This window comes from Austrofundulus limnaeus, unplaced genomic scaffold (assembly GCF_001266775.1).
Source record: "Austrofundulus limnaeus strain Quisiro unplaced genomic scaffold, Austrofundulus_limnaeus-1.0 Scaffold820, whole genome shotgun sequence".
Lineage (NCBI taxonomy): Eukaryota > Metazoa > Chordata > Actinopteri > Cyprinodontiformes > Rivulidae > Austrofundulus > Austrofundulus limnaeus.
Genome location: NW_013953222.1, coordinates 25032 through 36518, shown reverse-complemented (window position 1 = coordinate 36518; position 11487 = coordinate 25032). Strand labels below are relative to the sequence as shown.

General features: G+C 36.7%; 4 protein-coding genes across 6 annotated transcripts in view; 2 read left to right on the top strand and 2 right to left on the bottom strand.

The window, feature by feature from the left end:
* LOC106532726 (protein diaphanous homolog 3) overlaps positions 1-9602 on the top strand; it is a 101715-nt gene extending 92113 nt beyond the window's left edge. For all 3 annotated transcript variants that reach the window (XM_014028846.1, XM_014028847.1, XM_014028845.1), the window contains one exon: positions 8718-9602. In XM_014028846.1, the coding sequence (XP_013884300.1) occupies positions 8718-9091 (374 nt within the window). In that variant the 3' untranslated portion in view covers positions 9092-9602. The remainder of the gene's footprint in view (positions 1-8717) is intronic.
* On the bottom strand, positions 1269-2398 carry LOC106532728 (extracellular calcium-sensing receptor; the record flags this gene model as incomplete). Its single annotated transcript, XM_014028849.1, is given in 1 exon segment — positions 1269-2398. A coding segment is annotated over 1 exon segment (641 nt), but the record flags the coding sequence as incomplete, so codon positions are not given.
* On the bottom strand, positions 3115-6682 carry LOC106532727 (extracellular calcium-sensing receptor). Its single transcript, XM_014028848.1, has 6 exons — positions 6589-6682; positions 6043-6082; positions 5489-5805; positions 4856-5162; positions 3902-4741; positions 3115-3819 (listed from the first exon to the last, which is right to left on the bottom strand). Exons 3-6 carry the CDS (start codon positions 5671-5673, stop codon positions 3580-3582), a joined length of 1572 nt encoding a protein of 523 aa, XP_013884302.1. The 5' UTR covers positions 5674-5805; positions 6043-6082; positions 6589-6682; the 3' UTR covers positions 3115-3579.
* A 346-nt stretch (positions 9603-9948) lies between the features above and the next one.
* Positions 9949-11487, top strand: part of kif20a (kinesin family member 20A) — a 12596-nt gene continuing 11057 nt past the window's right edge. Inside the window, exon 1 of the mRNA XM_014028843.1 lies at positions 9949-10117. The gene's annotated coding sequence lies outside the window, so the exon portion shown is untranslated. The remainder of the gene's footprint in view (positions 10118-11487) is intronic.

Genomic DNA, 11487 nt, shown 5'->3' with positions numbered 1-11487 from the left:
TATATATACACATGTGGCTCTGGTCTGCATGTCTGCAAATGTGTATTGGGGAAAAAAAGACAAAATTACAGCACACACTTTCTTTGCCAAACAGTTTATACAAATGTCGTATTTAAAATTTTGCTTTTATTAATAGTTCTAATATGAAAAGCAAGGAGTAGCTCAGTCAGCAAACTACTTCTTACAAATAACAACATTTATGATATTGCATATACATTGGTAATTTTGACTTTTTAAACTAAACCTATATGTCACTGGAATTGACAAGTTTTTATTCTGAAAATGTAGCTATTCTTTTATTATTGGAGTGAGGGTCAGATTACATGATCTGTTTACTTTTGTGCACAAAGTATAATCGAGTGTTCATGACCTTGTACTTTTGTTCACTATCAAACAATAACATATTTTCACAATGTCGTAAAAACTGTTTTATAGTGCATTTGTATTCACATCGTAAGGTGTACATGAACCAATCTATTTGAATGGTGTTCACACAACTTCAACCTTTAGTTTTTATTATATAGATATTATTTAATTCATTTGTTTTCTCTGCCATGTACCCCATTACACCAAAAAACAATTCTAAAACTGCAAGATTTATCTTGTCAAACCTGTGTGAAATTTATATGTGCAACTTCAAATATTAGTAATTTACAGTTATGTCATATTAATTTTAATGTTTTATTTGTTCATTTTTTTAACAAGGGCTTTTTTGCCAGATGTGCTCAGCTTGCAATGGTCTCATTTATCTCAAATCAGTCTGGCGATGAGACAAACTGCTGATCTGACTGCTGGGTCAGATTTTCGCCTCTCATGGTAAATGTTGTCTTGTTCAGAGGAGGTGGGTTTCCAGCTGTTCCACAGCCTGCTGCAGATCAGTCCTAGTACATAATGCCCACATGTTATATGCTTTAAAAATGTTAACTTTTAAAATAAAATAAAAACTGTTAAAACTAACAGTTTTAACAGACAACTAAACTGCAAAATAAAAATGAGTTAAACCAAGAAAAAAATAATTAAATAGAAACATAATTAAAGGTCATATGGTAATGGCTTAACATTTTGATGACTTTCTCTGTGTTCCAAAAGTGTTTCTGCTGACATGTAAAGTTAGTCCTTAACCATCATAACCATCAGTGTGTGAATGTGAGTGTGCATGGGGGGAACGAMTCAAGTGTAAAGTGCTTTAGGGTCCATATGGACTTGATAATATATAATTTCAAGCCATTTGCCATCATAAAAACAAGAAGCGTAAAGACTCTATGTAATACTTTTATTTGTACAAAATAATTGACAGTTTTCTTATCCTAATAGATGTTTTAAGCTTAAATATAAAAGTAAAAATATTCCATTTGAGAATATTTGTTGAAATATTATTGTTTGTCTGCATCAGATACTTTTGCTAAAACATACAGAAATCTATGGACTAAATTCTTTATTGACTGACTGAATTACTGAGAATGATGAGCTAAGTGAGTCAGATAAAATATTACTTCTACAGGGTAACTGAGATGGTAAAAAATACATTTTTCTATGCAAATCAGTTTAGCAATATCCCCAACTCATGTGAAACTTCTTCAGATTTCTCAGTAACTGCTGCAGAAATTAATTTCTGTGCTGTACACCTCTACTAATAGATTAGAGCTTCGTTAGAAAGTAGAATCTACTCATCTGTAGCTTACTCACACTGTCAGTGTTGGCATCAGTATAATTAGCTTAAAATGATGAGGCTGATGTTTGGCACTTTGTTAGGCACTTTACATTAATGAACTCCTTCTTGACTCGTCAAAGCTCAAAGACAGAGCAACTGTTCTGCTGCCGAAGCTCACCCTCGGCCTCTGCTTCCCTGAAGGCTGGTCGCAGTCGGTCTTGAGGCTGATTGACGAGGACGGACTTGAGCCAGAGGATCCACTGATGCTGTTAGACTTTTTCCTTGAAGCCGTGCTGTGTTTCAGCGTAGCTTTAGCTGCCACTTTGAAAGCGTGGGCTGCGGTGCTGCACCGAACCTCTTCWATGGTGTTTCTGGATGGTTTGAAAAGGATGATGTACAACTTGCTGAAGAAAATACAGGCCAGCAACCCAAAGCTGGATGACAGTATGGCGATGACTTCCACAGCGGAAACAAACTTGCCGTAAGTACTGAAGTATGCAGGGATAAATGAGATCCAGACAATGAAGAATATAAGCATGCTAAAAGTGATGAACTTGGCTTCTGTAAAGTTTTCTGGAAGTTTTCTTGACTTGAATGCAAAGAAGAAACATATAGCTGCCAAGAGGCAAGTATAGCCAATAAGAAAGCCAAGCGCCATCACAGATCCTTCATTGCACGTGATAAAAATGATCTCATCGATGTCATAGTTCTTGTAGCTAGAAGGAGGGGCGTTGTAAAGCCACACCACYCAGATCATAACTTGGACAAACGTGCACAAAAACACCAAAAGGAACTGCAGATTCAATCCCCACCACTTACGATGGACACTTGTTGGAATCTTGGCCTCAAACACCAAAAGAACTCTGTTGGTTTTCACAAGGATGCAGGAGATACAGAGAACAAAACTGATCCCAAAGGCGGGTTGACGTAAACGGCACGTCCAGTCCCGTGGCTCTCCGATGAAGATCAGAGAGCTGGAGAAGCAACAGATAAGTGAGAAAAGGAGGACGTAGGACAGTTCTCGGTTTGTGGCCTTCACTATCGGAGTGTTGCGGAATTTGATGAAAACTCCCATCACAAAGGCGGTCAAGACAACGCCAAGGACAGCACATATGGCCAAAGCTATTCCAAACGGCTCAGACCAGGAAAGAAACTCAATTTCTTTCAGAAAACAGAATGTGTGGTTTCCATTTGACCAGGAGTTATTTGGGCACTTTGTGCAAATGCTGGCATCTGTGTAAAACACGAAACATAATCAATGGTAAAATAGCAACAATATCAAGGAGTAACATTGTGCAGTTTTCATCTGTGTACCTTTATGGTTACTGTACTCCCCGTCTGAACATTCAGTGCATTCAAAGCAGCATGTGGGCATGCTGTCAATGATCCCCTTCCTTGTGCCAGGCTCACATTCCTCACTGCAGTTAGAGAATGGCACCTGTATGGAACAGTTATGGGTAAAAAATGTACAAAATACAAGTACCAATCAAAACARTGGATGCACCTGCCCAATAAAAATGACTGCTTTATGTGTAAGTGTTTGACTGTGTAATGAATGTCTGTTTTTATTTTTGACTTCTGCAAATAGTCATGGGTATCCAATTCAATGTATAATGCATTTTTAATTTTTTTTCAAACGTTCACAGTTTCAAAACTTTTTTTTCTTTCACCTACCTCACCCCCTTAACATGTATATGATCTCTTTTCCGCTGATATACAGTAACGCAATCGTATTATCTACTGTAGTACACTACTTTCAGACCACCTCAGTGCCAAATGGAGCATTTATCAGTGTTTAATCCAAAGGGAAACTGTATAACTACATACTATAGACATTTTGCTAGTAAATCCTGTACTTRACTAATAAAACTTACTGAATTCCAGGAAATATTATAAAACCTTTACAGGAACAAGCTTTCCAGAACAGTTTAACTGACCTCTGAAATGCGTCCATTCCAGAGAATCTTTGTCTTGTCAATGGACAGCTTGGCTCCTCTCTTGGCATGCATACTGTAATACCCAACTTCCTCAAAGATCACAGAGCCGTCCTCTGTACATCTGTGCCAGTTAATGATGGTATAGTTTGCTGGCATGTCTGCATTCTCATCAAAGTGCATCTTTTCACCCATACTGTTGGTGTAGTTCAGATGTCTGAGCTGCTTCAGCACCTATGGTGRAGAACAACATTTTTGGATTACACATCAGTAAAGAAGGTTTTTAGTTGCTTCGGTCATCTGCACAAGATCTTACCTGCCATGCTTCAATTTTTTTGATATTGGCACAGGAATTATTGGCAAATAGTCCTTGCCCAGGAGTGCATGTGAGTATGTCCTGCAAGGCCTGAGCTATTGAATAAACTGCTACATAAGCATTGTAAGAGATTCGAAGGTGTTTGTAGTCCAGGTYCGGGGTCTCAACATTTGCGATGTCCTCCTCACCCGTACACAAAGGCCTGAAAGTAGTGCTGCCATTCTCACTCTCTCGAAGTCTTGGACTGTCTTCCAGATAACAGTTAAATGTTTCTTCCCAAAACTCTCGGACAAATTCGTTATGACTGRCTTTCTTTGGTTGGACACGCTGTAAGAACTCTCTAAAGCCTGGTATATGCCCTCCCCTTAAAGCAAAGCCAATAGTTCCTGCAACAACGTCTAAATATTCTGGTTTAGCAATAAGCGAGGAACTTGCCCACGCCTCACTGGCGAGCCAGATGCGATCTGTAACGTTTCTTTTGACCATCTCTTTGATAAGGGGCTCAACGTCTGGGCCACTGGCAAAAACAACTATCACTTTAGCCGAGGAGTTCTCGATCCTGTCAACCAGAGCTCTGATCTCGTGATCTTCACAATACTGAGAAATAAGTTCATTCAGGTGAATGCAGATGTCTCGCTCCTCCATTTCCTTTTCAAACTTTTCAATTCCGGGGCGTCCGTAGTCATCGTCTGATGCAACAGCAATGACCCAGTTCCACTGGAAGTACTCAATGATGTCTGCCATGGCTGTGGCCTGGTATTCATCTGTGGGGATGGTCCTCATGAAAGATTTGTACTGATTTTTGTTGCTCAGGAGGCGACTGGAGGAGGCATAGCTGATCTAAGACAAGAAAAATTTCAGGCAATTATTGCTATTATACTTGTTTTCTTTTAGATTTTAGGTACAATGGGGTGATGTATTGATGTGTTGCTGACAAAGTGTACAAATACCAACTTGAGGAATATAAAAGAGACCCAGCAGGTTTGCAACTGCTGTAGAGACAGCAGATCCAGCAGCTCCCACGACCGCAATGGTTGATGGGATGTGGTCGGTACAGTTACAAAACTCATCTAAATTCAGGGAGTCGATCTTGTTCTGGGCAACAAAGCTAAGGGTAGCTTCCAAAGCCTTTGACACAGTGTTGCATGTGTCAAAAATCCTGTAGCCCAAAGTGATGTTGGGCAGTAATGTGCTGCTGTTGTTGATTTCATCAATTGCAAAAATCATTGCCTGGAGCCAACGGAAACCACGAAAATTGAACCTGTAAAGGATCAAAAACTCAGTGTTAAAAACCTTGTGTGTAAACACAGCCCAATAAAGGACACTTTTCTTCACAACACAAAACCACAATGACTCAGAAATTCTAAAATGGCAYTGTTTTCTGTAGTTTTTATTCTTTCATATTTTAAATTAATCTCTTTGGCTAATAACGAAAGACAGAAAATAAAAATAAACATTGGCATTTATTCTTGTTGTCTTCTGAGTTCTTTGTTTTCTTACACCCAAATACATCTACTGAAAACAGATCACTTTAATTTTAATCCTTTGTCCTGTCTGTCATTTGATTTGCTGTTGCTAAAATCTTACCTAACACATTGCGTGGATTCTGGTCGAGCTGCCAGGTCTTGATCTTTAGATGCAACACCAAAATGAATGGGGAAAAGACCTCCAAGTAAAATGTCTCCTGTCTTTTGTGCTCTCTGATGGGGTCCGTAAGTCGAAGTCACATAACTGGACCCCAGTACTATCAAGTAATACAGATACAATCTCATCTTCTTCGTGTTTGATTAGATTGTTCTCTGTCTCTGCTCAGAATGAAGTAAACTTTATTATTCTCTTCTCCTTTCAATCTGCCAGTTGCACTGTTTAGCTTTATTCATGTTTGCATGAGTGAGAATGTGCATCTGTTATAAAAAAGAAAAACATGATGACGCTTTGGACACAAATTAATTCTTTGAAAACAAACATGGTAAAAACAGTGTATTATAACCAAACATGCTGAGCTAACTTTTCTAAAGGAACAAAATTAAGACAAAATGTCCTAAACTTGCAGAACTACACAGCCAAATGTGGATTTTTTTTGTTCCAATGAGATGAAATATTCAGATGTTCTAAAKAGAGATTAATTTGCATTTTCACACCTTGTTAACAGGGTCACCATGCTGCTGGAAACACTTTGACCTAAAAGAGATGCAGGATTTACATGAGTTGAGAGCAAAGTCACACGTTAACGACCCTCCTTCCTGCAGAATAATGTCGTGGCCAGTGACCTGCAGTCACCATGGAGAAAAACCTGGCTAATACTGCTGGAAAAACGCTACAGCAGAATAATGAAGTCACGTCAACACTGACAGCTGGTCAGAACATAAAAAGGTACAAAAACTTCTGTTGTTTCAAATAATAAATATTAAAAAGGAACTGCTCATTTTCCAGAAACGTCAAAGTGTAAATTTTAACACAAAGTTATTTTTACTGGCATTAATATTATATATATTATTGTTTTTTTATTTTATTTTATTTTTTTACTGAAAACGGAATGCTGTTTTTCTTGGTACATTAAGTCAGGCTAAAAGCTACATTTTTACAACAGAGAAAGTAGCTGCAGCTACATTGAATGTAAATGTATATTTCATAACTTTCAGGTAAAAAAAACAATAATTATCAATTGTAAATAGAATTAGACTTACCACTTAAACTTTTAAGTATTGGATGCAATGTCTGACGCTTTTGTCTGATTTTTTTTAAAACTTTTCCCCAAATTCCCTGGAAGCTGAGTGAATTCAAAGGGCGATGCTGCTTTCGTCTAACCCTCTTTCTACAGATGAATCATTAACAGAGAGGGGGATTGTCCATTTCCTTTAGCTTATGAAGTCTGCTACCAGCTCACCCCTTCTGACTTCATCTCAGAGCTATTGGGAATATTTCAATGTCTATTGATCTTAAGTTGGTTGAAGCTGCTTTTCATGTGTAATTTCATTAAAAAAAGTAATAATCCTTTAATAAATGATGCATATTATCTTCTGTCTTGCATGCCAAAGTTTAAAACAAAGACAATGAGTGAGATTTTAGCTCTCAGAAACTTTGATGTGATGACTCTCATTGACTTCAATATCAAATGTTACCTCAATATTTATAAAGCTGACTGAGTTAAAGCAATCTTTAGGTGTGCGTCTGATAAGCTGTAACCATGCTGATTTGAGTTGACTCCAAAAGTTAATCAATTGTAGACATACATCCAATGATTGCTTTCTGAGGGTTTCGTTAAAATTTATTCAGTGGCTCTTGTGATATTTTACTAACAGACAGACAAATGGACACGCACAAATATTAACACCCATCTGGGAGATGACTGTCAGTGCGATTTACTATTTTAACAAGTTTTACGGGGTAAGGTACAGGAGAAGGTAAATATCCCACAGTAGCCTATTTCTGATATTATAAAAGTTAAAACATCGGAACTTATAGTATAAAACATACATTTTGATGGCCTTCTCTTCATTAGTAGTTTCATTGTGACTGCATAATAATAATATAACCTATAAGCAATTAATGGACTGTACTCTCATGTTCTCCAAACAACACTTACACTCTGATGGACCAGTCTGTTGCTGAGCAGATGTCTCCACTAAAAACTATTTCACTTTTACAACATGATGACTCACCTCTGTGTCCCAGCTCAGTGTTTGAGAGATACAAAATGGCTTTAGGTAGTTAAACATACAGTAGCCATCTCTGAAATATATCATTCTTTACTGCAGTTGAATTTAGCTAGAAATGTCTAAAAGCCAAAACACAATCTGTAAGTCATTCCTTGGGGGAAATAATACAAATTAAAAAGTCTTATAAATATCTTAAAAATAATATCTGAGAATCAGAGGTATAAGTGCTTAAAATTGTAAAAAAAAAAAAAAAAAAAAAAATACCTTAGAGGTAAAAATTGATTTCACTGAAAACAAAAGTACTTTGATAAAATTATTAAATCTGCTTATTACAATAATTAGGAAAGTAAAATTAAAAGTAAAAGTAAGCTACTTTTACACACTCTAAGAAATGAAGTGTTGGATTTAACAGGTACAAATCTCAGCTGAGTAAACTGAGCAGTTTACACTTAAAAAAAGAAAAAGAAAACGTGTAAATTGTTTCACATTTACTCAGCTCGGTTTGTACAGTTGAAATAACTTGGTTAATTAAATGCAACATTTTTCAGAGTGCATAAATCATTCCTTTCATGATGAATTCTTGTCATATTTAAATTTGTAACTTGTTTTCATTTTAAAGTAAAGAAATAAAAGTTAAGAAGAAGTTAAAAAAAGTAAAAAAAAATATATATATATATATTTATGCTTTGCTACTGTAATCTAACAACTTTTTGTGCCCAGATAAGATTTTATTTGGTTTTAGATCCAGTCCGCTTTCTGAGGACCCGTGTGCAAAGAGACTGGAAAAGGCAACGTACAATAATATTGAGTTTCTGGTGGAGTTGATCAATCATATCCATTTCATCATTGTGTGCTGGCTGCACGCTCGGCCTCCTGCAGAAAATCCATCCTCATCAGTGTGTAGCCACTGTATATGTATGTTTATGTTTAGTGTGTATGCTTGCACAAGTGCCGATTACTTTCTAATACTTTTTGTTTGTTGGATTTTAAACTGACTGCACTTTCTAGTCACTCGCTTGCTTTATCTCCTTGTAATTTAATCTGTAATCTGATTAACCCCCCCTGCCTTTCTTTTAACGAGTCAGTCACGCACTCCCTCCTCCTCACTCTGTACTGTTGTACTCACTGCTTCACTTGTGTTTTTACCCCACACACAGAAAACAACAAGGCACCTTTACAAAGGTCTCGCTCTCGGCAGAATGTAAATGCGAGCTTGGTGGCGACAAAGGCTCCCCCTGCCAAGGAGGCACGTAATGAGTCTGAGGGCCATCCATCTGCAGCCAGGGCCAAGGCATTTGGCTGCTCGCAGTCAGGCAGCAGGTCCAGGAACACTCCAGGTCACAGCTGTGGGTCGGACAGAGAGAGGCCGCTGCTGGAACCAGAGACGGTCAGAGGGACTGAAAAAGAGGCGGGGCTTGAAGCCGAGGTTCCAGCCGTCCTGTCCTCCTCCTCTGGTCCTGCCCTCAGCAGCTGCGACGCCAARGTAGAATCTGATGTGGAGACTCTTCTGGCCAGACTCCGAGCTTTGTGAGCGTCAGCTCTTATCGCTGAAATAATATGCAGTACACTGTCATTTTTTTAATATAATCAAAATAATCTAAAATATGGTTAAACAGGAGGAGAAACAGTAATGAAAACAGAGTTGTTAATTATTAGTTACCACACAACTAATAAAATCTAGGACAACAATCTGTTATGATGATGCAAAAAGGGGAAACATATTTACTTATAAAACAGACTTATTTGTAAAATCTGTTACTCAAATAAACATGCAACTTTTATTCTAAATGTACTTTTTTATTGTGCATTACATATTTTTATTAGTGCAGATGTTTAATCAGTTTATATCTGGTACTTCTTGTACTCAAATCACTTTTACCGTGTTTCATTTTTTATTCTCTAAGTCTAAATATATCAGTATAAATAAAATAAGTAATCATTTTAAATTCACAGMTTGTAATGGTACCAACTAGAAGTTTTTTCTTTTAGTTGAATCAGTGTTTTTTGTATGAAAACCTATAAAAATAGGAATGAATCTGCTGCAGAGAAACAAAATGTGACTCTTAGGASGCACTGAGCTGTTTCTTTTTTACATTCCTCTGACATTACCTATTGTCTTTATTTGTATTCAATTTCATCTAANATATTTATGCTTTGAATGTAACAAAACAAATTAAAAGTTCCAAAGATAACGCTATAAACCTCGGGGRGGGAACTCTTGAAAGCCGTCTTTGTTCAGGTAGGCTATATTTATAGAGCACACATGCTCTGACCAAATCAACCAATCAGATAACAGGAAGGTATGTGTTCTAGCCAATCAGCGTTTAGCTCAGCTGAGCAGAGCATTGTTCAAAATTTAAAAGATTGTCGCTCAGCTGGGCTCAGAAAGGTATGAAGATTCGGTCCGTCAACACGTGTTTTACTGCTGTCCTGAAACATTGATTTCACTGTAGATTTGATGCTATAATTAATACACGGAAAACATTTAGTGGACATTTAGTGTCAACATTTAGTTTCTGGAAACCGGCTTCGCTTTCCAAATCAGCAGATTTTAAAGGTAAGAAACTCATACAATTTATTAAACACGTCGAAAATGTAGCTATATATTTGTATAAATGCCTTTAAATATTACAACCAAGCTCAGCACTCTTTCATTGTTTATTTGGTTGTTGTAACTGCACTATATATACACAAAAAATGTAAGCTTGTACACAAATACGACGATAGCTTTAGATGCTAACCTCTGAATCGGAGACGTCGTTCTTGGCATGTTTTCCAAAACCTTCATAAGCTGTAAGTTACATTACAGTAACTACCTAAAAGTATTATTGACTACTGTGTTACCTTCGGGTTAACTCATCCTTTTGTCACTGAATAAAAGATGAACAGTATGAACGTTATGGCTACAAAAATATTTCACAACAAAATCTATGTATCAAGTGTTTCATTTAGTGCTGCTAACATAACAGCATGTAAGTCTCTGACCCTACTGTCTTTGTTTATTAGTCACGATGACCCAACAGTTTGAAGATATTTTATTCTGCTTCTTGTCCACTGGATGACAGCACAACTCACATTTTGATCTTACATAATAATGCTGAAGATGTGAATATATAGTTCAAATATCTGGACCAAATCATCAGTAAAAGTTACTAGTTAGCGCTTAGAGTAAACATTTAAAATAATTAGTTGTGATAGTGGATAAATCCTGTGGGACATTGTTTTTAATGCGTTTTGGCGACATCTGCTGGACGTAAAAAGTCACTGCAGGCAATCTGGACAGAGGGGAGTGAGCCTGAAATAGCTGAAAAAGAAGTGTGTTTTCCATTTAATTTGAATATCAATATAACCAAAATAATATGACAGAAACGCAATGTGTCAWATACTGTTTTGCAAGGAAGAAGAATGAAAACTGTGAAAGTTTTGTAAAAAACAAAAATCATTTAGGACATAAAAGTGATCTGAACATTGGTGGGCTTGTGTTGAGGGGACAAGGCTGTGGAGGACTGAAACTGATTTAATTAAAAACAAAAGCAAAAATAAATAAATGGCCCAACAAATAAATACACTTAAAATGCACCAATTAATAACGAAAACTTTAGAGCTTTACCTCATATTTTYTAATTTAATTGACCTTCATATTTATTTTTCCAACTTAGTTCCAACAAATTCTATTTTAGTACATATTTTTGTTTTTCCCTTTTTAAATTTCCTTTTTCCCCCCTTTAACTTGTTAATGTTCATACATTTCTGCTTTTTAAATTTGTCTGTTTCAAAAAAAAACTTTATTGATCCCAGAGGGAAATTTGGTAAATTTTATTATTTCGTATTTATTATTATTATATTTATTTCAGTCCTCTATACCAGTGGTTCCCAAAGTTGGGGTCGGGACCCAAAGTGGGGTCCTGAAACATCAAGGTGGGGTCC